Source organism: Antechinus flavipes, chromosome 6 (genome assembly GCF_016432865.1).
Source record: "Antechinus flavipes isolate AdamAnt ecotype Samford, QLD, Australia chromosome 6, AdamAnt_v2, whole genome shotgun sequence".
In the NCBI taxonomy this organism is placed as follows: Eukaryota; Metazoa; Chordata; class Mammalia; order Dasyuromorphia; family Dasyuridae; genus Antechinus; species Antechinus flavipes.
Window position 1 is genome coordinate 229,631,782 of NC_067403.1, and position 27,600 is coordinate 229,659,381.

Sequence of the window (27,600 nt, forward strand, 5' to 3'; positions counted from 1 at the left end):
AACCAGAGAAACCAGAAGCAAGGGCAGAAGGGAGTGGGAGAGCGAGCTGGGAAACAGCCCAGACAGAAAATCCTACAAGCTGCTGAAGCCCACTAATCTAAAGGAGCGGGCTGCCTCCGCCGCCGCCACTGCCACGGACGAGGCTCTCTCCTCAAACCGAATAAATTGCCCGTCTTCAATTATTCATGGGGATTAATATTCATGAACCTCTGGGGAGAGGGGGCATAATTTTTTAAATAAGGGAACTCGAAAGGGGTCGGGGGTCGAGCTCTCAGCAGAGATCTGAGTCTTGGCGGCGGGAGTGTGTATGTGTGTGCGTGCGTGACTGTGTATGTGTGGTGTGTGTGTGTGTGTGTGTGTGTGTGTGTGTGTGTGTGTGTGTGTTTGTGCGCGCGCGCGCAGGAGTAATCCCTCAGATTCCCATCTTCAAAGCCCTGAGGGCAAAAGAGGGAAGACAGATGGGCTAACTAGCAAATACGGGTTCTTCCTTCTGAAGGTTGGCTTTTCGTGATCTTTGGCACCCAGAGGATGCCAGAAGGAGAAGGGACCTCCGAGCTTTTCTGCGATCGCCTCTTACACAGTTCCAAACAACTGAGGACCACTTGGGGATGTCTTCTTTGTCACTCTTATTACAGAAGTCTCCCCCCGGAACATTTCACGCTGTGGTTCAAACAATGTTTAAGATCACTAATGTCTTTTCTCCTTTCCATGTGTCATCTTTCTTGGAAACTGGACAGGGAAGGAGAGGGGAGTGGGGGTGGTTGGGAAATCTCTGTTTAGCTCTTTAACTGGTCCCCAAACGCCATAGGGGGATCTACCAGCACTGTTCTTTTATTTGGTAGCTGCCCTCACTCCTAGGCGAAGCAGCTTAGTGAGAGCGGTTTGTAGTTGGGGTTTTCCACAATATCTCCCCCACCCCTCCCCGTGTTCCCCATCTTCCTGTGCTGAGAACAGAAGCTGGAGGTGGAGGGGTGGGGGGTGGTCATCCCATCTGCTAATCCTGAAGCTTTGCTGACCTCTATTGGAGATAAAAGAAATCAGTACCCGAACGGGCAGAAGTGGGAGAGGGAAGTGAAGCGCCCCTTGCTCGGGGGAGACCGAGCACCAGTCTTAGTTAACCTGAGAAGGAATCCCGAGCTAAGTGGACGTGTTCAAGATGAGACTCCGAAAAGCGGTGGACTTCCTAATCGATTGGGAATCGTTTGCCTTGGGGAAGAGAGAGAGAGAGAGAGAGAGAGAGAGGTTTCATTTATAGAACACTTAAAGCTTTGTAGATTGTTTCAGTGTCACGTTTGAGTCTTACACCAGCTTGTCAGATAATTGTTTCAAATATTATTGTCTCCTTTTCACAGATGAAGAAACTGAGACGGAGAGAGGCCAAGTTTCACAGCTAACATCTGGTTGAAGTGAAATTCAAACGTTTTCCTGATCCTAGACACTAGTTCCCCTCCTCCAATCTCCCCCTCCCCACCCCATTCTCGATATTCCTCAGATATTTTTAAAAAAAATCTTTGCTGAAATAATTTTTTTCTTTTCATTTTCTTGTGTTAGATATTTTTTCTTAAGAGTATTTTAATGTTTAAAAACAAAAACAAAACAAAGAGTACTTTTCTACAATGGATTTATCCTTTGGAGGTACCTTTCTCTTCTCTCATTCTCATCATTCTCATTCTCTCTGTCTGTATCTGCCTCTCACTTCCTCTCCAATATCTCTGTCTCTGTCTCTCTATCTCTGTCTTTCCCTCTTCAATCTCTCTCTCTCTCTCTCTCTCTCTCTCTCTCTCTCTCTCTCATCTCTCATCTCTCTCTTTCTGTTTCTTCCTCTCCTATCTCTTTCTTCAATCTCTCTCTCTCTTTCCTTCTCTCTCCTTAAAATGCTATTTGTTATTATTATTTACAAAAAAACTTTCTTTAAAAACATATTAGCAGCTGGGGAGAAGGAGACCATCTGGATGGTCTCCCTCTAGCAAGACACACTTGAACAGAACTTTGACAGATAATTAGGGAATTTATATTAGTGAAAGGAGTTGCTATACTAGAAAGTCCTTACCTGAATAAATAGAGCCGATTGTGACTCAGATCATGAGTTTCTCATTGGAAAATTCAGACTTAAATTGAAGAAAGGGAAAACCACCAGACTGTACAGGTATGACTTAAATAAATAATGTTTCTTATGAATATGACATGGAAGCAATAAATAGATTTAAAGGATTAAATTTGGTAGTGTGCCTGAGGAACTATGGATAAAGGTATAAAATATTGTTTAGGACGCAGCAAAAAACCTCTTCTCTCCTCCCAAAAAAAAAGAAGAGCAAGAAGAAAAAAAGGCTGTCTGGTAAGATTTTGCAAATTACTGAGGAAAAAAGGAAAAGAAAAAATAAAGGAGAAAGGAAAAGATATATCCAAATGAATGGAGAATTGCAAAGAATGGGTAAGGAGAGATATTTTCTTAAACAAGCAATATAAAAAAAGATGAAAACAATATAATGAGAAGACAAGACATCTCTTTGAGAAAATTATAGACATCAAGGGAATGGTTTATGTAAAATGGACATGATAAAAGACAAAAATGTTAGGGACTTAATAGAAGCTGGAGAGATTAAGACATGGCAAAAATATCCAGAAGAACTGTACAAGAAAGATTTTAACATTCATAATCACAATCGTGTGGTAACTGAGGAGCAGCTAAGTGGTATAGTGGATGGAGTGCTAGACTTAACACTAGCAGGAAGTCAGGAAGATTCATCTCCACTAGTTCAAATTTGGCCTCAGTCACTTACTAGGTGTGTAACCCTGGACAAGTCACTTTGTCCTCTGTTTGCCTCTGTTTTTTCATCTGAAAAATGAACTGGAAAAGGAAATGGCAAATCACTTCAGTAACTTTGTCAAGAAAACCCCATATAAGGTCATAAAGAGTCATACATACTGAAAAAGGAAACATCACTACATCATGGCAGTTACTGATTTAGAGTAAGACATTCTGGCACATGAAGTCAAGTGGGTCCTACTACACATTGTTAACAATAAAGCTAGTGAAGGTGATGGAATTACAGAGGAGCTATTCAAAATTCTAAAAAACAATGATGTTAAAAGTGCTGCGCTCAATGTGCTAGCAAATTTGAAAAATTCAATAATGGCTATTAGAATGGAAAAGATCAGTTTATACCCCTATCTTAAAGAAATTCAATGTCAAGTTAAATTCCTGAACAATTGTACTCATTTCATACACCAGGAATTTTGTACTTAAGATTCTACAAGTTAGACTTCAGACTAGATAGACCAAGACCTACAAGAAGTACAGGTTCATTTTCAAAGAGGCAGAGGAACTAGAGACCAAATTGCCAATATTTCCTGAGTTATGGAGAAAGCCAAGTTGTTCCACTAAAAAAATCTACTGCTTCATTGACTACATTAAAGTCTTTGACTGCTTGGACCTCACAAAATGTGACAAGTCCTCAAGAGATGAGAGTACTAGATCATTTTTCTTGTCTCCTAAGGAATCTGTGCATACGTCAAGAGACAACTGTTAGAGCTAAACATGGAAAAACCAATTGGTTTAAGATTGAAAAAGCAGCATAATAAGGCATATTTATTATTTATTTTATTCATACGCATAATATACCATGTGAAATGCTAGACTAGATGAATCAAAAGCTAAAATTTAAAAAATATATATAAACAATTTCAGATATCCAGATCATAACACTCTAATGGAAGAAAGTGAATTAGAACTAAAAAGTCTCTTGATGAGGATAAAAGAGGAAAGTGTAGAATCTAATCATTTAAAAAAGCCCTTAAGATCATAACAGCTGGTCACATCAGTTTCTAGAAAATGGAGGCAAATTAAATAGAAGCAGCGCTAGATTTTATATTCTTGAGCTCGAAGACAATGACCATAGTCATGGAATTAAAGGATACTTTTTCCTTGGAAGGAAAGCTATGAAAAATCTGGATGGCATACTAAAAAATAGAGCCAAAACTTTGCCAACAAAGATCTTTCAAGTTAAAGCTATGGTTTTCCAGTGGCAATGATGACTATGAGTTGGGTTGTAAGGAAAGCTGAGCCCTGCATAATCAATGTATTTGAATTATGATGCTGGAAAAGCCTTTTGAGAGTTCCTTGAACAGCAAGGAGATCAAATCAGTCAATACTTAAATAAATTAATTCAGACTACTCATTGGAAGAAAAAATCCTGATGCAGAAACTTAAAAATTTGGCTACATAATGAGAAGGCAGCACACATTGGAAAAGACCTTGGTTCCGAGAACGATTGAAGGTGAAAGGAGAAGGGGGTGGGAGAGGATAAGATGGATAGATAGTGTCATGGAAGCAATGAGCATGAACTTGGACACACTTTGGGAGATAATGGGGAATAGAGAGGCATGGTATATAATGGTCCAAGGGATCTTGACCAGTTGGATATGACTGAATAAATAAACAACAAATCTGAATGAGAGGTTCCGACTACAGAGTTTCTTCTCTCTTCAAAAAAAAAAAATCTCGGGAGGAAATTGTTAATATTTCCTATTAAACTTAAAACTGTGTCCTGAATACATTTTCAAGGACCTGATTGCTAAATATTTACCAGTACTGCTGAACTCAGAAAACATTTAATCCATGCCCTCTTCTCTCTCATCCCAGAGAGAAGAGACTCAATCTGCATTATACAGGGAATAGATAGAAGATCTGGAACTCAAAACCCAGGTCCTCCAGTTCAGATTCAGGGCTCTTACTCCTAACTACATTGTCTCAAGTTTAGGGTAGAAGAGAAGGGAATTTGGCATATTGTAGGTCTTTATTTTCATTGTGTGTTATGCTCTTTAGAAAATGCCCTGGATTGGGAGAGTTCTTGTGTCCAAACATGTTTGTCCATTCAAATTAGCTAGTTCACCTTCTGAGTCTCAATTTCCTCTTTTATAAACCCAACTTCTTACTGAATGCCCAAAGAAAACAAAAATGAAGGGAGGAACTATTTCAGTTTATCCTTGGATCATTAACGACATATTCTTGCTGTGGTCTTTATTCTGTAGTAAATGTACACAGTATACATTTAACAAAGTGTTTATTGAACTGACTTAAATCAGAAAAAAAAATGGATTTTAAGCCATCAAGTTGGCAGTGGAGAGAGTGATGGATTGGGAATCAGAAGAACTGAGTTCAAATCCTACATCAGATATCTATTAACTGGGTGATCTTTGGCAAGCCATGGGACCTTTCTCAGTATGAATTCCTCATTTGTAAAATGTGGGCAATAGCAACCAAAGTCACAGAGTTGTTTTGAGGATCAAATGAGATCATCTATGTAAAGTTATTTATATACCACTTAAAAGTAAGCTATATTTTGTAATTTTGTGCTCAGTTTTTTTTTTCTTTCAAAAGCTAAGCTATTGTTAAATCTGTTATACTTTTTTCTTATATTTTATTTTTAAAAGATGCATTTGGGTTGAGGGAAGGCAAGGGAATGAAAGAATAGCCTACCTTCCATCTACCACGTTTAGATGCTGCCTTCATTCCAAGTACCCTCTGAGGCATTTCCACATTTTAACTTTGCAAAATTCAGTGCCCATATGCCTTTGATTTGTGCTATAAAAGTTACAGCGTCAAAAGTGTGGAGGATTTATTTTACCTTTTTCTATTATTTGCTAAGATTTCTGTTCTGAATAAAAGCTGCCTCCATCCTTCTCTGGCTGTAAGTAAATGTTTCTAATTGTAAGGCACCCTTCTTCAGTGATATGAATAATCATAAATTGTAATCCCCCAATAGGGTCATCAAGCCTGCATGAAGATAAGCCCCCCAATTCATTACAATCTCCTTATCAAGAGACAAAAATCTATGTTAAGTAAGCATAGAACATAGAAAAGAAGAAAAAAGGGGGGCAGAGTATTTAAATAAAAAATAAAACAGAGAATTTTAATTTATCTGAATCCTTCCTTTATCGATATCCAGAATTTGAGAAATTCCAGGCTATAGATAGAAAACTACCAAAGATAGGCAATCAAATCCCAAATAACACTACACCAAACTTTATGAACTTGACCCTATTTGTCCCATCAAATGACCCCATCAAATCCCCATTTGATTTTTTTAAATCAATATCTCCAGAGACCCTTGTCAGTCCCCTCCTAGTACTCAGGAGTTCATCATAGTCAGAGATTTTACCTGTAGTTTATCAAGAACAGAGGACAAATGAACTCCATAAAAAATATGAATCAAACCAACAACCAATTGACTTCAGGAAATTTTTAAAAGGGATTATTAGTGAACAAATTGAGTCACTTTCAAGGAAGGCCAATAGGAGTCTTGGAGCCATGTTATTTTTAGAATGTTTAAGAAAAGGAAAGAACTTAAGGGAGAGGATAGGAGAGAAGGAAAGCGAGGGAAAGAAGGAAAGAGAGACAGGGCAAAGGTAGGGGGTAAAGGGAGAAGAGGGAAAGATGGGAAGGAGAAGGGGGAAAAGTAGATAGATATGGAGAGACAAAGACATACAGAGAAACAGAGAGGAGACAGAGAGGGAGAGAAAGGTAGATTAAAGGAAAGGAATGGAGGAAGGAAAGAAGAGAGAGACAGGCAGAGATAAAGACAGAGATAGACAGAGACAGAAAGGTAAAGAGAGAGGAGGGAGGAAGGAAGGAAGGAGGATGGGGGAAAGAGAGAGACAGAGAGAGAGAGAGAAAGAAAGAGAGACAGAAACAGATAGACACACAGAGAAATGGAGAGCTTTTAATAAGGATTGACTATATTCTAGGCACTGAGCTAAGACCTGGGAATACAAATACTGGCAAGAGTAATACAGTCCTTGCCTTCAAAGAGCTTACATTCTAATAAGGGAAAACAATACAGAAAAGAGAGGGAGTGGAATGGTGCAGAAAAAAAGTAGAAAAATAAGCCAAAGAGTCTGCAGGAGGTGAGTGGGGTTAGAAATGAGCATGGCTGTGATGGGAACTTCCTCAAATGGGAGCTCTAGGGAGGAATGGAGGAGCACAAGCATTGCCAGGATGAGAAAGCTGGGAGAACAGAGTTGAAGAAATAGTTCATCGAGTCATAGACTGAACCAAGTGGGAAGGGAGCATCAATACAAACTCCTGGGAGGACTGTCTTTCAATACTTAAAGGAAGGAGACTTATTCAATGCTGGTGCAGAAGACAAAACTAGGACCTAAAGTTGAAAGAGCTTGGGATAATGTAAAACAGACAAACAATCCAAAACAATAAGAATCAGAGCCATCCTGCAGATGTCCAGGCTGCCTCAGGAAGTAATTAATGTCTTTTGGAACATTGGAGAGATTCAGAGATGAATGGCAATCTGTCAAGAGTGATCAAGAAGATCGTAGATTTTCATTTGGATGGCATTTTAGAGACCATTCAGTAAAATCTCTCTCATTTTACACATGAGAAAACTGAGATTACACATGAGAAAAACGCATCTGATCCATGTCTGATGCAAAATTTGAAAGCCGGTTTTCCAAGTCCAGTGGACTCTCCATGATGCTCTTAGGAAGGATTAGCCTCCAAGCAGAATTAAGCCTAGATGAAATTTGAATTCTAAATGTCCTCCTCAAGATATTACAAGAGTAGAGAAGGATTTGTGGTTCCATTAGCATAGGGAACAACATGGTGCTGTGGGGGCAAAATTAATTTTGAGTCCAAAGTCCTGAGTTCAAACCCTGTCTCTCTATTTCCTACTCATGTGACCAAGACAATTGTTTTTTCCAACATTAATTTTATCTGTTATAAAACTGGGGGGGGGTTGACTAATTCAGCAGTTTTTAACACATGTGTGTGAGATAGATGCAATGGCAATCTAGTGATGTCCAGAGTCCCCTTCTTAGAATCATATTTTTAATTTTTTTCTGAGGCAATTGGGGTTAAGTGACTTGCCCAGGATCACACAGCTAGGAAGTGTTAAGTGTCTGAGACCAGATTTGAACTTAGGTCCTGACTTTAGGGCTAGTGCTCCATCCACTGTGCCACCTAGCTGCCTCCAGAATCATATTTTTAAATGCAATATAATATCCATAAGCTTTCAGAGAAAACCACTTAGGTTGAATACAGTTAGAATGTTTTAAAAAATGACAATTTCAGAGACCTTCTGAAGTTGATCGGTGGCTCACAGGTTAAGAACTTCCATACTTGATGATCACTGTTGGTCATTCCTGTTGGAATACAGGAGTTCTTAGCAAGAACTCCTCGACTGAGCATGTCTCTTTCAGAAGCAGATATCAAATAGGTAAGTCTCAGGAAGTTTTTCCAAGTCTCAGAAGGGTTAAATAAATTGTTTTTAGAATTTCATTCAAGGTCTTGACTCAAAGGGTAGAAGAACCCTTCTCTACTGTGCATAATACATTGTCTCAGACTGTAGGAGGAATAAAAAATTAAGAATAAAAAAAAATGAATGATATATATGGTGAAATCATTCCCTATATTTTTTACTCATACATTGCCTTGGTTGTCCTTTTTATACTATACATTGGTTGTCATATAGTCAAGTAATTTGTACATTCCTAATATAGAAATAAAACCATATATAGAATATATAGAATAATATAGAAATAAAACCCCATAAAAGGCTGATAAATAATCCCATTACTCACAGAAGTAACAACAGTGAAGAAATGTTTCTGTGGTCAAAGTTTATCAGGAAAAAGTAGCCTGGGGAACAGAATAGCAGCCAAGTGAACAGAGGGGTCATATCCCATGGGGACCATTTTCAGATCATCATGCAATGTTAGAGAACTATTTGCTTAACCCATTTTTATGCTGAACGCATTGAAACATTTTCTTTTCTGCTTTCTAGAATTAAAATCCTTTTGTTGGACCCTAACTTTGTTATTTATTATTGATATGAGAGATACTTGCCTTGGGCAAGTAAAATACTAGTTTCAGTTTCCTTATCTATGAAAAAAAATAAATGCAATAATCTCTGAAGTCCCTTCTCCTCCAAAATTCTATTATTGTTTTGTGTCTCTGAGGCTTAGAAACAAGGATTCCCCAGCATCAGGTCATTAGATGGTCTCCCAAAGATTCTCCATTTTTAAAAAAGTCAGGGTAGAAGAATGAATAGAGAGGAGGAGGAAAGGGGAGGGAAACTTGGAGGATTTGGGAATTGTGAAGAAAGCCATAACTTGAATTTGGGGAGGACAGGACACAGTCAAACAAAGGAGATAAAAAAAAGGAATTGTGGGAGTCAAAGAAATGGACAGGAGAGAAGGACGACTTAATTGTTATTTTAGCATCCTCAGTGTCTACTACATAGTGAGAGGCTAATCAGTGCTTGTTGAGTAATAGTGTTACTAATAATGAAGTGGAAAGAGTAGAGGTTCAAGAGTCAGAGGACTTCTTTTTCTAATTGTGTGTGATTTTAGACAAATCAATTGACTCTTCTTGCTTCTGATAGATACTAGATGTTTAAGACACACGTACATATCTATATCTTTACATGGCATCTGTGATTTTTCTATAAGTGTGATTGGAAAGATATTTTTAGGCTCAAACCTGAATTGAGAATTTCTGCATAAAGAACAGGTTGTTGTTTCACAAATCTTTTTTAACAAGTGGAAAACCTGAAAATGCTTAGAGTTTTGGTCCTAAATATATTGACTGTTGAATTTTAATTAAAGGAGTGAGGACTCTGCTTATCAAGACGTAATCAAGGGTGGGAAGATGACACCTGAACTGAAATGAGCTGTGAATTGTCCATTCAATCTTTGCATGGATGTCAGCACTTTCCCCTCTCAAATCTCTCTCTCTCTCTCTCTCTCTCTCTCTCTCTCTCTCTCTATATATATATATATATTATATATATATATAAAAATATGACAGGTAGAACAGATGGTAAAAAGAAGTAGAAGTAGATGACAGAGATAAGTGATGGATGATAGGATAGATGATGAAGACATATGATAGAGATAGGTGGATCATTGATGGAAAGAGCTACAGATAGATGATAGATAGGTAGGTGATGATCATATAGAAATAGGTATATCTGATAAATATATTGACAGTTAATAGATGGAGAATTGATAGATTATAGATGAGAGAGAGAGAGAGAGAGAGAGAGAAAGACAGAGAGACAGAGAGACAGAGTCAGAGAGACAGAGACAGAGAGATTGAGTGCAAACATTTTAAGCACTTCCTATGTGCTAGGCACTGTGCTAAGTGCTAGGGAAAATAAATGCAAGCAACTAAATGATCCCTGTCCTCAAGGAGCTTACATTCTTGTGAGAAAAGACAATAAAGAAGGGCTGAAAAAGGGTTGATAACCAGAGTGTAGATATCTGAGAAATGCCATGGTGGAAGATGAGAGAGCAAAAGCTTTAGGTCCCAGGAGCAGAATCTAGTCTTCCATCAGACACAAGTGGAAACAGCTTGATGTAGAGATGACCAGGAAGGGGTTCTAGAAATAGAAGTGAACCTGAGGACCTCTGAGTATAACTTTCTCATTTTATTGAGTCCCAAAGTTCACTCATAAAGGTAAGAAGTAAAGCCAAGATTTAGAAATCACTTTCTTGGGCTTAAGATAGGAGAAAAACTTTTAAAAAGTAATTTATATTATCAGTCACTAAAAGTTCACTCCTCAGTGCTAATTTCCCCCCATATTTCTACTTACAACTGTATCATTCCCTGAAAGGTACTCCCAGCAGTCCTGTCCTTATATGGTTGAATAAAAAAATTTTTCCCTCCCATGGGTACTGAAGAAGCGTATCCCAATTCTCTCTCAAACCTTAGAGTCTAGCAGATATCCCAAATGATCCATACATCAGTGATTGCCAGGGTATGAAGCAGGAAGGAGAAAAAGAACACTTTTTCCTTTTGAGGGAAATGTTTTGCCATAGCGAATCCCTGATCCCCGTAGGGATGATGTAGAAGGCAAAATGATCCTAAAGCTCACCAAGACAGTGAGCCCAGCAAGTACAAATCATGGTTCATTTATTTCTCATAATCTGCTCTTTATTATATCATTGCTAGCATTTACTATTACATCTTTTCCAAATTAATCTCAAATTATTTCCTATGAAGCTATAAGAAGAGGCTTGGAGAGGGAGGATAGCCTTAGAGTACATTTCAAAAATATAGCCCTCTTTCCCTTTGAAAGCAGAAAATGGGAAGTGAGAATAGAAAACCGGCCCCAGAGACAGGATGATCTGTGTCCTGACAGTCCAGTTTCTGACATATACTGGCTATCTGACTGACCTTACTTATTCCCAGAGACAACTCTTGAAGGCTAAGTTGAAGAATCTGCATTGGTAGAAGTTCCTCACCAGGGACCGCTGTCCTCAGCTTTGTTAATTTTTAGTAACTGAAAAACTAATGCTCTTTGTACCCTCTAAATTCAGCATTCTGAGGACAAAACATGCTCTACCTTAGTTGTGTATATCAAATTAAAAGGAGAAAAGCGAAAAAAAAAAAACACCCAGATCAGGAGGAACAGATTAGAAAGTGACAGATTGTTATAAGTAACAGCAATGAACTGGAAGGTTTTCCAGTCACATTTTAGAATTCATTTATGGGTGCCCTAATATGGTTTCCTTTTGTGGCTTCCTCTTTCAGTTAAACACCTATAACTCAGGTGTAGCAACTGAGGATTTTTACCCAAGCACAGAATTTAAAGTGTGTTACCTCAACAACGATACTGTTTGAGGATGTATTCTGATGGAAGTGGATCTCTTCAATAAAGAGAGCTAATTCAGTCTCAATTGATCAAAGATGGGCAGAAGCAGCTACACCCAAAGAAAGAACATTGGGAGATGAATATAAACTGCTTGCATTTTTGCTTTTCTTCCTGGATTATTTATACCTTCTGAATTCAATTCTCCCTGTGCAACAAGAAAACTGTTCCGTTCTGCACACGTATATTGCATCCAGGAAATACTGTAACCTATTCAATATGTAAAGGATTGCTTGCCATCTGGGGGAGGGGAAAAATCAGAACAGAAGTGAATGCAAGGGATAATGTTGTAAAAAATTACCCTGGCATGAGTTCTATCAATAAAAAGTTATTAAAAAAAAAGAATTTAAAGTGTATGAGGATCATATCTTCTTTGGAACTAGAAGCAAACAAGCTTAAGATCTAGTTAGCAAGAAGTCTTTATTTCAATCAGATGACAATTGGGGGCAAGATCCTCTCTGACTAGTAAGATGCTCCCCTCTGCCTTTTCTACCTATCTAGCTACCTACCCAGTAGGATCTCATGTAAGTATCATGGTGTTTCAATCTCTCCCTACCACACACTGACCTTTTTTCTTCCCTACTCTAGGCACGAGTCACACACTTCAATCAGGCGCCAGACCTCCTATTTATAGTTCTCTGTACTCCTTTGCCCAAGTAATGCATATTTTGTCTTGTTTGGTTAGTAAACCCCCTTGCCTTTAACAGACTTTTTTTTTTTTTTTTTTTTGCTTAGAAACCATGAGCAAATTCAAGATTTTTTTCCCCCAGGAACTGAATCTCTTAATACCTTCCATCTGAAAATAAAATATCTAAATTACAGACCCCCACAAAGGATCTTTATCTGAACATTTCTCCCTATCAAATCGAATCCACAAGGCCTTGAATGAATATTATTGTGAACTAGAATATAAATGTGAAGTGGGCCCCCCAAACCAGTCCTTGAGACTATCCTCCAATGCTAAGCTCTGGCAGCACATCTGGCCAGTAGCTCTGCCAAAGAAAGCAAGTCTTCCTTCCAGAAAAAGCACAAAACCCCCACAAATTGCTACCAAACAATTCTGAAATGTCCTCATCTTCTTAATAGACGGACAGATATAAACTTTCACCAACCCTGGGGACCCAAATTATTTCACTGGAGATTTTCACAGGATATTATAAAGGAAAAAGAAAGTTTAAATGACAGGAAAGACACAGGAGAGAGTTTTCTGGCTTCTTAGATTGTCTGTGAAAGATAAAATAAGATAATGGATGTCAAGATGAGGCTTCATAATCATTAGACTTACCCAGATTTATCATTTCACTAAAAATGACACTATCTTTATTTTTATTCAGGTTAAAGTGGCAAATTTTGAAAATACACCCTCAGAACACTAATGAGGAGCATGTCTCTGACTGATAGCTCCGCAGTGGCCAGTCATGTTAGGAAAATTCCTGGAAGTGTATTGTGTTTTCTAAATGGTTGGCCATGTTGTTAGTAGTCCAGAATAAATCTTTGCTCTCATCAGTGACCATTTTCTCCAATGGTGCAGATCACTGTTATCCCTGCTATCAAAAGCTGAGTAACTCTAATTCAAGTCCTCCCATAAATTCTATAACCTGTTGGAGATGGGCAGAACCTTTATACCTTTTTACATTAATTGACATGACTATCAATTTGACCTGCATCTTTCAAATCCACCTGAACCACTCCGTTGGGATTTTTCTGAGACCACTGAAATAGTTTTCTCATTGATCTCACTGCTTTGGATCATATTCCTCTCTAAAACCATATCATTTCTTATTAACCTTCAAAAGGACCATTTGCCTCTTTGTTAAATTCTTTTTTAAAAGTTGGGGCAGTGAAGTTCAAGATTGTGGAGTGTTAGTACTTTGTTTTTCTTTTTTGGTTTTTGATGGAGATGAATGAGCTCATTTGATTAAAAATTAAATCCCACTATCTTGCCTGAACACCCAAGTATTCTGGAAACAAATAACTGTCTAGAAGGGAGGTGGGGTATTCTAAAAATGGCTAACTAGTAGATAAAATTGAAAGGATTTGTGAGATAATGAATTCACCTAAACCACACCATCCTAGATAGTTTTACTCTTGTTTTTGATCTGACTTTATCATGAAGTCCTTGCTACAGTCTAAAAACTGGTTGCTAGATAGCATAATTTTTAGGTTAGCTTTGTCACTATTTCCTATTAATTTTCATTTGCTAATTTTTCTCTTTTGACTCTGGGAAAAGTGGAAGCAAAATGTTCATTGAAATATTGTTAGGGGAATGGGGATGATTTGAACATCAATGATAATTCTCCCAGAATATAATTTTCTTACCTCAGCATGAACTTGTAATCATTCTATGTATTTGTATATGTTGCTAGGATTTAGATTATATAAACAAGATTTCTCTGTGTTTATAATGTTTTAAATAAATTATGTAAATACCATGCTCAAAAAAATGTACTTGGGCCAGCAACTTCACCTGAGAAGTCAGATCTATCCTGGGTATTCCAATTTGTTCCAAACCCAAAGCTTGGTGTGGGCCATTTATATGAGATGAGATGGGGAAAAATTAAACTTTTATCAAGATACTAGACATTAGGGATATAAATAGAAAAGTAAGACAGTTCGCTCTCTCAAAAGACTCCAACTAATTGGAGTAGACAAGAAATACAGGAGAGTTTGGCCACAGCACAAGTTTCTGGTGATAATAATCCCAGAATCAATTAGGTGACTGTGTTGAGAAGGGGCACTCTGTGTGAGTGAAGGATTAAACAGGGGATTGAGGAGAGTTCCTATCGGGTGAACTGTTGTGAGAAAAGCAGTTTGGAAATCTTTAAGGACTAATTGTCTGGTGAAATATGGTGAATTTTGAGTAATTGAGATTCAAGGTGAGAACTCTGGGAAACGGAAGAGTCCCATCTCAGGATAATTAAGGGATATAAATTGAGATCTAGATGGGACCTCTCAGTCCAGTTAGTCCAACCTCTTCATCTTTCAGTTGAGGAAACTGAGGCCTTATGAAATTAAATGGTTTAACTTGGCTAATGAATGGATATCATAAAATTTGAAACAGGTGTCTGATCCCGGAACCAGTGCTTTTCCCATTGAATCATTCTTCCACAAAGATAGTTAAATCAAAAGCCACAAGGTATTTGTGAATTTATGCTGGAGCTACCAGTTTTTATGCTCATGTGATGAACAAAGAGACAAAGAGAAACCAGCATGTTGAATAAATATTCAAGATATAGTGGTTTGGTAGGTTCAAATGCCAACCCTCATTTTATTAAAGTGTTTACAGCAGCTCAGGAAGGGAAAAGAATACATCATATGGCATCAATGCACATGAAAGCATGCACCAGGACCAGCACTTGTACAAGAAGTTCTCACTCCCAGATTGGGAACTTGGGGATTTTGTAGGTAAAGCAAAAGCCTCAGGGATGCTTGTCCCTATTCTCCCTTGATTCCCTTTGTCAACTCAGTGCAGCTTATTCTCCACTTCTGATCTGAGCATGCTGACCAAAACCCAGAATCCAGCCCGGAAAATGGGAAAGGCTACCATGATGATTTCCTAGGGATTTGTTAGTCTTTTCTTTGCCCCTTTATTCAAACTGGGTGGGCCCCTTTTGGACTTACAAGAGGCTATAATGATGTCACATATGATGAAATGAGATGATAGTAAGTTAGAATGTAAGCTCCTTGAGGGTTGTATTCCTAATACCTAGCACAATGCCCTGCACATAATAAGTACTTTATAAATGCTTGTTGATTGGTTGGTAGAGATCACACATTCTTTGAAGTAATGAAGCTCATATAAACACAAGTTGTCCATGAGATTTCTTCAGTATGCAATTCCTGAATGGAGCTGTAATATCATCGACATGGGCACCGAGGGTCTAGCTATCAACCCACCCTTACCCCTTTAGCCCATGTTACTATTGTCTTATCTACTGTCTCATCCATCAATCCTCAAAGGATCTGCTGAGTGCACCGAAGGTCTTCCCTTATGTTTCTCAAAATTCCACGAGCATCAATGCAGTCCTCAGATGGTCCAGCTCTTCTTCCTCCCTCTCACAGCTTCCCTGTCTCTTTTACTGATTCCATATTCTTGGATACCTTTCTTGCCAATTATTGTCATTCATTTCCTTTAAGTCATCCATAATGGAGACTACAGTCTTCAATGTTTCACAGTCCTAGTGTTTAAAGGATGTTCTTGTGTGTCAGGGAGAAGGCTGATATCATCAAAGTGTTGTATGGTTTCCCAAATGCTGCCCAAGTTGTTCTTTTCTTCCTTTTCAGTTGTGAGCCTAGCCCATGATCTAAACACAGGATTCATATAAAACACAGGTACTAAAAGGCCAGCTCAATGGGCTGCCCACCTAACTGTAAGTTATAGCCTGGGCAGACATACCTAGAGACCCTTTTAAATATTCAGTCCAATCCATTCGTAATTAAGGAAGCCTCATAGGTACTCCTGCCTCTGCTAAATCCCAGTTGGGGCTTGTTGCTAGTGCTAGGTTCTTAGGCACACTTGGGTTTATGAGCAAATGAGAGAAAATCTTCAAAACAATATCCTCTCCCTGGATACACTTTTATTTTCTTTCAATTTCTCTCTCTCTCTCTCTTTCTTTCTTTTCCTTCCTTCCCTTTGCTTCCCTCCTTCCTTCCTTCCTTCCTTCCTTCCTTCCTTCCTTCCTTCCTTCCTTCCTTCCTTCCTTCCTTTCTTCCTTCCTTTCTCATTTTCACACACAAATATATGCATGCACACACTTTTATATACACAATAGAAACTATTTTACAGAAATAGGCCTTATTTCATATTTTTCTCAATCCAGTCTTTAAAGGGCAGCACTTTTGTATAGGCAGTATAGAGCTTGAGGCTACAAGTCTTGTCGTAGCCCCAGCTCACCAGTCCCATCAGGTGCCAGCTTGGTTCGAGGGAAGCTTTCCCAGGCAGAGATACAGCCGCAATGCCACCTGTCTCGGCAGGGCAGATATTGGAGGGAACCGTCGGGTCCTGCTGGGCACAGAACATGTTGTCTGTGATGCTGACCTGGATCCCATGGTCCTCATACTGTTGCTCACACAGTAGAGAGTCCACCACCTTCACAACCCCTGAGCGGAGGGAGTCGTTCTTAAAACCGGGGGCCCTCACATCAGCAAGAATTTTCCAGCCTGTGATTGTGATTTGGGTCTCCTCGCTGGAGGTGCTAAAGTCCCGAAGCGCTGCCAGGCAGATGGGCTGCACCCTGCTGCTAATTCGAGCTTTATCAAGGAGCTTTACAACAGCAATATCAGAGTCGAGCAGGATAGGATCGTAGTTGGGATGAACAATGATGGCAGAGATCTAAGAGAGGGAAAAAAAAGATATAGGATTTACAGCCTCTACACCAGAATTCCAACTTAGACTCAGGTTGTATGATCCAGGAATTCCCTAGTGGTTCTCAAATTTTTAATTTCAGTATCTTTATCCTTTAAAAATTATTGAGGATCTCTCCAAAGTGTTTTTGTTTATCTGGATTATATTTATAGACATTTACCATATTGGAAATAAAAACTATTTTTGAATTTGTAGACCCTCTAAAAGGGTTTCAGAGATCCCCAGGATTCTTTAGACCATACTTTGAGAACCATTGCCTTATACCAATGAAATACAAATCGAATTTATATTATTAATTGAATTTGAAACTGCATACTGTCTCACTGGTAGCAGCCACATTTCTGAGCCACAATTTTCTCTTCTATAAAGTGAAATTAAGAGTTGTCATGAGAATCATTATATAAAGAACATAAAATGCTTTGTAAACTTCTAAATGCTATAGATTCAGCCTATTATTAATAATGAAAGTTTGTTTTATGAATCAATATTATTGTTAATTTCATACTAATATGGTACAAAGTAGATAGAGAGCTACTCTCAAAGACTTTGTCTTGACTGATATCTTTTCACTGGACCCAGATGGTTCTGGAGGGAAAAGTGAGGCAGGTGACCTTGACCAGCCCTCCCTCATTTAAATCCAATTCACCTGCCTATCATGATCTCACCTCCCTGAAGGACAAACAATAACAGCCTCAAAGTCAGGAACACAAATTCAAATCCTATCTCTGACACTTACTGGGCCCATGACCCTCTTCACCTCAACTCTTACCCCCCCATCCAGTCATTTAAGTTCTTTAAGAAGTTCTCTAATATTATAAGATATAGAGAAGACAACTACCTCCCCTAGTAGTTTGGTGGTGAGTATTTCCCCTTCCAGGAATTCCCTATACCAGTGAAATCACATTCTATACCCTCTCTTTAACACCATCCCACCACATGCCCCGATGAAATCAGAGATCTGGACAAAAAAATAAATAAATAAAACACACTCATGGGGGCTACCCATGAAATTATCCCAGAAGGTTCCTCCATGAAACCTTCCCTTGCAATGATCATTCCCTTACACATCTGTCTTACTCATTTCTATCTTGTGCCATGTTTACCTTTTAATGTATATATCCTGTCTCCCCAGATAGACTAGGAACTGTTTCAGAGAAAATACTTCTTTGGTTCACAAGTACCAAGGACAATGATTTGTTTATATTAGCTATTGATCTGTAACTAGGAAGAAACAACTGAAGCTTCTTCCCAGGGTGCTAAAATATAAAGGGTTCTGAAAACATCATCTGGGTAGAACTTTCCCAGAACCACTTTGAGCTTGATGCTCTTGCCCAAGGCAGTGACAAAATCTGCAGCCATCACAATGGTCCTCTCATTTACTGGGGCTCCACTGCAAATCAGGAACCACGTGCCCTTGTGGAGGTTGCTATCCTGCAAACCATTGGTCTTCTTGTAGCTATGCAGATACCCTTCACAAATCACTCAGCACTCACCCCTAAACTCTGAAGGAACACAGGAACACAGAAACCACTGAGCCTTGAACCTGGTTATTAGATAAAATTGGAAGCTACCAGCATCCACTCTACTCCACCCTGCAGCCACACCTCAGGCCAGCTTGTATCTGGGCTTGACCTGCTCTGCTCCTTCTTCTCCAGTAAAAAGGGACTCTGTCCACAGATATAGGGATGCCTTTCTCTGCTCAAGAATGTCACACCCTAAAGTTTCTCCCTACCTATTGAATTTGTATTCTAAATTGAATTTAAAACTAAATATTGTTTCACTCGTAGCAGCCACAATTGAGGTTCCTCACTGTAAATAGAAAACAGATAGCTGAGGTAGCTAGATGGTATAATACATAGATTATTGGACTTAGAGTCGGGAAAAACTGAATTCAAATTCTGCCCTGACATTCATTACTTGGGCAAGATATTTAAACTTGTTCAGCCTCTATTTCCTTTTCAGTAAAATGGGGATCATAATACCACTTACTTCACAGGGTTATTTTGAGGATCAAATGAGATAAAATATTTTGTAAATCTTAAGCCACTACATAAATATTAGTTATTATCTAATTAGTTATAGGTGTTCCTTTGGGGAGGGGGAGGAGCTGGACTTATGATTTTAATGATTTAGGGAATTTCCAATAAGGATTAGGAAGAGTAGTTTAGGCAATTCCCAGTTTCCTTTGGCTAATCCAGATCTGTCTCTTCTCAGCAATGTGTAGTATTAAGACAGCTTCCTAGGACACAAACTATATAGCCCTCACACCTCAGAGGAAAGACTTGAACTTCCCATTCCATGATCCCATAATAGGGCTTAATAAATATTTGATAACAAAGACGTGTATTTCTAGAGTGTTTCTAATAATGAAATGGAAGGAGACTGATTCAGTGAGCTGTCCCAGCTAACAATATCCATTTTTATATCCCTTCCTGCTGAGCTACGCAGAGACCCTTCACAAACCCCTCATCACTCACCCGTAAACTCTGAAGAGTCTTCTCGTCCCGGTCATCATCTCGGTAGAACTTTCCCAGAACCACTTTGAGCTCGGCCGTCTTGATCAAGATGCTCTTGCCCAAGTCAGTGACACAATGGGCAGCCACCACAACGGTCCTCTCATTTACCAGAGCTCCACTGCAAATCAGGAACCACGTGCCCTTGTGGAGGCCACTATCCTGCAAACCGCTGGTCCTCCTGTAAATGGCCGCTTGCCATGGCCAACGGGTCCCTGTTGTCTTTGGAGCTGTCACATTCTCAATCTTCCCACAGACTAGGAGAGAAGTATTGGTTTCAGATCTACTACCCCTGAACATGGTGCATTCCACTATGGGAGTCAACCCAGAGAGTTCCCCTTTTAGGTTCTCTGGTGAGAAAACCTGGCGTTGCTGCTCACTTTGCTTTGGTTGGTCACTCTCCTCCTACACTTAAATTGGACCTCTACTGTCTACCTGGGCAGAAGCCTAGAAAGTTTGGTTTCTGAATATTTTAGGAAATATTAAAACTTCTGCCACTTGAAATCTCTAATTCCCTCCAACACTTCAATTTGTATGGGAAACTTCTCCTAATAACTTTATACTAATGAGTGAAAAATCATTTAATAAACATTATATAGTAAGCACTATATCAAGTATAAGTAATAGAGTAAAGAAAAAATGAGACAATCCCTTTCTTAAAGAACTCACATTCTAATGGGATGAACAATACACACACACACACACACACACACACACACACACACACACACATATGGTTACAAAATGAAGGATGGCTACCAAAGCCTAGGGGTTATTAAGGTGTTGATCAGACAGCAATGTTTAAGTGTATGGAGAATGTAGTGACAGAACAGATAGTGAAGCCTCTTATTAAAACTCTCCTTTAAATTGAATTTGTATATATTTCTCTTATGTATTTGTATTATTTTCGCCACCAATAAAATACAAATTCCTTGAAAAAAAAAAGGTCTGATTTGTTGTTGTTGTTGTTCGGTCTTTCCATCCCCATGTCTGCCCAATCCAGTGCTGAGAACAAGAAATTTAATAAATACTTATTGATAAATGTTGGTTGAACTGAGGTGACAGTGAAAGGTCTTAGGGAAGAGACTTCAACAAATAAAGATGAGATGAAAGAGAAAAGGAAAGTAGCCTATTTAAGACATAAATGACTATATGCAAAGACACAAAAAATAAAGGAAGGCTAGATGAGAAGAGGCTAAGGAGAATGGTCCAATTTCATGTGAAGAGGAGCAGGAAGAAATAGCTGAGCAATATGGGAAATCCAACATGGGAAGCATTATTTCTGGTAAGGGCTGAGGATAGGGATTTTCCTATTTTCCTTTAAAGGTGAGCACCTAACTCTATACCTGGTAGAAGCAAGGGACAGGGGAAAAACCTTCACCAATCTCTCCATGAGAAAGACAGGTACCAGTGGCCAACTCTGAAGCAACTCACTTGGGATACAGGAGGGTGCCCGCCCGCTCCACTTCCCGGTCTTTAAACAAGTCCTCCTGCTGCTCCCCAGGCGGCGGTAGAAGGGTGAGATGCACTCGTACTGGATCTGAGTGTGTAAGTGCACATACCCAGGGGACAGCTCCCCGAATGGAAGGGCCGGCTTCTTGGTTGGGTAGCTGTCCAGCTTCTGTTTGCTGAATGTCGAAGAGTAGAGCTGATGCAAAGGGGTCTCCCTGGGGATGACCAGAGAAACAACACAGCAAGAGACAGTCAACACTGCTTTTTCAGCACTGGCTCCCAAAGCCACATTTATAGCTAGAGGGTTTATTACTTACTGGAAGAAGGATCATAAGCTTAAAGGATCATAGAGTTAAAGCTGGAAGAGAGATTAGAGGTCATCAAATCAGACACCCTTTTTTTTTTTTTTTTTTTTTTTTTACAGATGAGGAAACTGAGGATTAAAGAGGTTAAGTGTCTAATCCAGGCAGCAAGTGTGAAGTGGAATTTGGATGCAGGTCTTTATGACTCCAAGTGTTCTATCCACCATACCACACTCCCTCAAGGACAATGAACGCAGACACACGTGTATATACCCACAGACAATATGTACATATACATTGGAAATGCAAAGGTATGATTATACCTGCATATATGGCATATATGTATGCACAAATGTGTACATGTACAGTAATATGCATATGGAATCCAGTGTCCCGGATTATAAAACTTCTCTATACCTCTCTCTTAATATCATTTCTGAAATGCCCTTTCTGGATGGCCTCCAATTGTTGGAATTACAGGGAAACAAGATAAAAGGCAGTTATTATCACTTGTTAACCAGAGATATGATAAACCAAAAATAAAAGTTAATTATGAAATTATACTGGAAGTGGGCGTCAGGGTGATTAATTCCCTCCAGTGGAAACTCAGACACATCCTTTCTCTAAATGTCATAATTGGACAATATTAGGAACAGATTTAAACTTAGTTGTGTTGGTACAGGAGCTTGATTAGACAATTAGTCGATGTAATTAGCACACCTCAGAGAATAGAACATCTCTTAAAGCATAGAGACAGAGAAAAATGCAAGCAGAGTGGAGAAATATATTCAATGAACCTTGAATTTGAAACATGCCAGGGGAACCCTTATGGGCTCTGCCTGGAACCGGGTCTCCATTACTAAGCATATACACATTTGAGAGATTTGTTAATATTGGTCATGGGAAGAAGCATCGTGATGGTGTATTTAAAATGCTGAACTTAAGGTCAAAAAGACATAGATTCAATCCTGGCTATGGTATTGACTAGCTCTATGACCATGGGCAAGTCACTTAATTATTCTGATCCTCAGCTTTCTCATATGTAAAACTGGGGGGTGGGGGGGGGTTGGACCACATAACTTCTAAAGTCCTTTCTTTGGACTTTGAAATGTAGATTCTTGATGATAAGGCTACCTTTACCACACTACCACTCTATTTGTATTATCAATGCAAGTTAAAACAACTCTGAGGTACCACCTCACATCTGTCAGATTGGCTAACAGGACAGAAAAGGAAAATGACAAATGCTGAGGGGAATGTGCAAAATGTTGATGGAGCTGTGAACTGGATCACAGTTTATTGCCCCTAGTTTAAAGAGAAAAGAAGTGAGCACTTAGTGCCTGAGACCTTTTCAGGGTCACAAAGCATGATCTCAAAGCCAGCATAAAAATCAGCATTCTGATCCTCCATGAAAATAATAGCACCCAATTGTCTGTCCGTTTGTGTGTGTGTATGTGTGTGTGTGTGTATATATATATATATATATATACACACACACACAATGTCCTATTGCTTAATAAGAGAACATTGCTCAGGGGTATGACCAGAAGAAAAGACCTAAATTTGGGCAAGGTTGGGAGAGGGGAAATTGCCAGTCCATTCAGTGATTGAGGATAGTTGGATTTTGACCTGAGGGATCATTTAATTCAACTTCATCTCTGTACTCATTGAGCTTTCAGTTTAGATCATGGAAATGCAGATCTTGAGTTATCTAATCCATTTCTCTCATTTTACAATCAAAGAAACTGAGGCTCAGAAAAGTTAAGTGGTTACCTTAGGGCTGTGAATGCAACTTATTGGTACAAATGACCTATTTTTGTTACCATACCCAGAATATCCTAAATAAGTTTAAGAACTATATCCTTTTGTTGCCATCTCTATTTAAGGGAAGAGACTCTAATTTCTGTCTCTGTATCCCCAGTATATAGATCAGTGCCTGATAGCATACAGCAGACACTTACAGGTTTGTTAAGTTTTTCTTGAAACATATAGACAAATAGAATCCCTATATCTAATAACTGGTTTTTGCTTTTATCACAGCAGCTCATTGGTATTTCTGGGTGACTAAGAAGTTGCCAAAGTAGAATTTTTATAGGATTATAGATTTAAAACTGGATGGAACATTAGAGGCCACCTAATTCCTTTTGTAGGTAAAAACACAGAATCAGAAGTGAAGTCACTTATCCAAAGTCACTGAACTCTTAAATGAAAGAGCTGGTACTTGAACTCAGAACTCCTTATTCTTTCTTTGTATTATACTGTGTTGTATCTTCTCCTAATGGGCAAAACTTCTGCTTTATTTAAGGGGAAAATCATGTTCCAGGCTAATCACGAAGTTCATGGGATCATAGTCTTGGAGACAGAAGAACATTAAAGGTTACCTAGTCCAATCTCTTTGCTTTGGAGATGAAAGATTGTAGGTAATCTCAGAAAGAAGACAATAGTATTGAGGGGGACCAGAAAAATCAAGGGGATTGGATATAAGCTGAAATTCAAAGGAAGTTTGAAAAACCAAGAGGCAGAGGTGAAAGAGAATATTGTAGATATGGGGGACATCAGTGAACAAAATGTAAGGTTTTTGAGTCCCACCCAACATGTTCCATATTATTTTACTCTGCTTCTTCCACCCTCCTGCCAACTCCTAAGTTCTTTGTGTGTTTATGTAGTTTTCAACATTCATTTTTGTAAGAGTTTGTGTTCCAAATTTTTCTCCTTCCTTCCTTTACCTCTCCTTTCCCCAAGAGAACAAGCAATCTGATATAGGTTAAATATATGCAATCCTTTAAAACATATTTCCATATATTTTTTTTTTTTTGTTGTTGTTGTTGTTGTACCAGAAAAATCAGACCAAAAGCAAACCCAGGTTCTTGAACTCTTTCCAGGCCATTCGATTATATTCAGCTACTCTAGGGAACAGCTTCTCAGGCTTATCTACTGCTAGAAATGGGCTACCTAATAGATGACTCTTGCTTTGAGATTTACTCATTTCTCGCAGAGTCAGCAATCAAAATTCAAACTCTTGGGACTGCTGTAAGAGGTTCTTCCTTCCAGTTAGCTTCCTCCTCTCCTCCCAATCCCCCTCCCCAATTCAGGGAAACTATGTAATGAGCCTTGTTCTCACAGGAATTGTTTGTATCCAGCATTCCCTAAGAAGAATTAAGCTGACTTCTTTGTCCTTCATTCTCAAAGAGGATCCTGACATTAGGGAGGGGAAGCCATGGCTTCCAAGTGAATTGGATTTAAGTGAGGGAGGGCTGGGCAAGGTCACCTGCTTCACTTCCCCTCCAGAGCCATCTGGGTCCAATGGAAAAATATCGATCAAGAAGACTAGAGATGGCCCTGGATGAAATGGGAAACCTTGGCTTTTTTAAGCTAAGTCTTCAACATGTCTCAGTTTCACTGAGGTTGCACCCATTCAATAATGAAGGCTGGCTAGCAACTGAAACAAAGAATCTCTTCTTTCATCTAATTAAAAAAATCTAAATCAATCAATCAATCTGAAAGGGGAAGACCTTCAGGATTTCTGGTCAAAATCAGTATTCAACATTTGCTAGGAAGACCTAAGCTGACTTAGAACAGATCAGAGAGAGAAGGGGCCTGGGAAAGAAACTGTCCTCTCATTCTCTCTATCTCTGTCTCTCTGTCTGTCTCTGTTTCTCTGTTTCTGCCTCTGTCTCTGTCTGTCTGTCTGTTTTTCTCTCTATCTCTCTCCTTATTTCTCTCTGTCTCTGTCTCTCATTGTCTCTCTCGCTGTCTTTGTGTCTATCTCTCTGTGTCTGTCTGTCTGTGTCTCTCTCTGCTCAAAAATAAATTTCAGGCATTACAAACTTACCTTGATTGGACTTGCATGGGGAGGACTCTCTGCCTCACTAGGTCAGAAATCTTTGGTTCTCTGCAGGCTAAAAACAAAACAAAGTTTGTATAATCTTCAGAGCAGTCACTTGCGTTAATTGGGCTCCAAACCACCCTCACCCATTACCAAAAGAAGAGCTAGAGATAGAAAGGGAGCTGTGAGTCTATATGGTACATGAACAGAATATTCTGGGCTTGATCTATGAAAAAATTTACTGCTTGTCTCCCCACTAAGAAATTCCCTAGAAAATATAATCACACAATCAGTCTAGATTCTATGTCTAGAACTGGACAGGACTTTAGAGAAGTCATCTCAACTGACTCCATTTAACAGATGAGGCAAATGAGACTCCCAGAGGTTAAGTAACTTATCCAAGATCACAGGTAGTAAATCACAGAGTCTAGATCCAAACTCAAATCAAATGACTTCAAAGTCAGCCTTCTTTACACCACACCCCAAGGCTTGTACAAATGTCATAACCTGAAGGCTCACCTGAAAAATCTGGGAAAATATTAGTTCACAAATTGGGCTGCAAGAATTTATAATGTTTCCTTGATAGAATGAAAGCTCCTCGAGATCAAGAAAGGACTATTTCATTCTTGTCTTATCACCCATACCTAGCACTATACCTGCTACATGTAATTATAGACTCAGCTGATTGCAGGTCAAGAGCATCCTAACCTTTTATGGGACGGAGTCATGGCTATGTATCTTTGGCACTCTGATAAAGTCTACACACTGCTTTTCAAAAATACCATTTATTGCCTTAATGATGGAAGGAAATACTAAATTTGATTTAGAGTTCAGTGAATATAGGTATATGCATCTATATATATACATGTATATTTTCCATTCAAGTTCCCAAACATCCTAAAATCTAGCCCCATTTTCTAGCTCCAGACTCCATGAGGGATCCATGGACCCCAGGTTAAGAATAACTGCTATAAAGCCAGAAGGGACTTAATCTTCTGTACAAAAGAGGGGGAAAAAAATGACGTCTGGGGCGTGGGGTTGGATTAAGTGCTTAAAGTTCCATAGGAAGGAAGCATTAAGGGCAGAGTCAACTCCCACCCCAATTCCAAGATAACTACTTCATGAATATTTGTAAATAGAATTAAGTTAACAAGCATTTTAAAAGCACTTATTATGTGTCCGGCATTGGGCTACACTAGGGATACAAAGAAAGGGAGGAAATAGTTCTTGTGTTCAAGGAGTGTACAATCTATTGGACCATGGTAATCTACTGATAATAGAATGATTGCATATCATTGCACTATAATGGCGATGAGGAATCTGGGATATTTTGGGAACACTTGTATGAGTGGATACAGAATGAATGGATACCAGAAACAGGATGATCATTTGTACAAAATCCAAAACATTGTCAAAGACAGCAATGCTAAAAGACTCAGATCTCTGATCAAGGCAGAACCTTATCAGTTTCCAAAGACTGATGGTAAAGCTTCCTCTTAGAAAAAAAGTGATGATATAGAGCCAAAATGAGGTATACATTGGCGGATGTTATAGACAATATGTCAATTTCTTTTGTTTAGCCAGTATTTTTGTTGCAAACATAAGATTTGGGAGAAGGGGAGAGAAAAAAAGGAAAATCAAGGGGAAGTTATAGAAATATTAAAAAAAAGAATCAAAAAGATTTATTTAGTTTAAAATATTAGTTCATAGATTGGGGTCAACAGATTATTTGACATACTTGTAAATTTAGTTTAGTTTTTTTTTTAATGGCACTGAAGTAAAAGTGAAATTTCTAAACAAAAACTAAAACAAAACAAAACAAAAAACTGACCTTCCAGGCATGGGAAACTGAAAGGTTCTCACAGTGACTAAGCCCAGAAGGCAGTCCCAACTCAAAGGAAGCCTTTGGGGTGAGCATGCCGGTTCCTTTCACTGAAACTGAGGCCTCTGGGATAGCTTAGGGTCAACTTGAAACCCAGTTTGATTTTTCTTAACATTTTCTTTATTAGTGTGTGAAAAGAAATCCCTTTTATCCCACTTTCTAGACCAAGCTGCCCAAATTCTGCTAATTAGCCATTTAAAGGACCTTGGTCCGTTTTAATTAGTAGGAGGGGAGCTAATAGAAATTTTAAAGGGCATCCTCTCCATGTTTAAAAGCACTAAGGCACGGCTTCTCTGTTCTGGTGGGGACCCAGGTTGTTTGTTCTTGGCTGAAATCAGGAGTGGTTCCCTGCCTTCACCCTCAAAATAAATAAATAAACAACATTCTGCCTATGTCCCATTCCCATACTTCAGGCTGTTTACAAACACAGACAAAGGAAAGGGGACAGCTGAGGCAATTATCTGGGTGATATAGGCCAAGAGAAAGTTTTTCTTTTTCCTCCCTCAGTATAGTTGACACTTAGCAGTGTAAAATTCTCAAAAGGTTTTTTATTCATTATTTCATTTGTTTCACCACAACTCTAGGGAGCAGTGA

The 27,600-nt window shown here is 38.9% G+C and overlaps 1 protein-coding gene across 3 annotated transcripts in view; it reads right to left on the bottom strand.

Moving 5' to 3' along the window:
* Window positions 1-14,905: 14,905 nt before the first annotated feature.
* PAMR1 (peptidase domain containing associated with muscle regeneration 1) overlaps window positions 14,906-27,600 on the bottom strand; it is a 103,525-nt gene continuing 90,830 nt past the window's right edge. For all 3 annotated transcript variants that reach the window (XM_051963819.1, XM_051963816.1, XM_051963817.1), the window contains 4 exons: window positions 25,131-25,197; window positions 20,979-21,211; window positions 19,509-19,801; window positions 14,906-16,998 (listed from right to left, as the gene is read on the bottom strand). In XM_051963819.1, coding sequence (XP_051819779.1) covers window positions 16,462-16,998; window positions 19,509-19,801; window positions 20,979-21,211; window positions 25,131-25,197 — 1,130 coding nt within the window. In that variant the 3' untranslated portion in view covers window positions 14,906-16,461. The remainder of the gene's footprint in view (window positions 16,999-19,508; window positions 19,802-20,978; window positions 21,212-25,130; window positions 25,198-27,600) is intronic.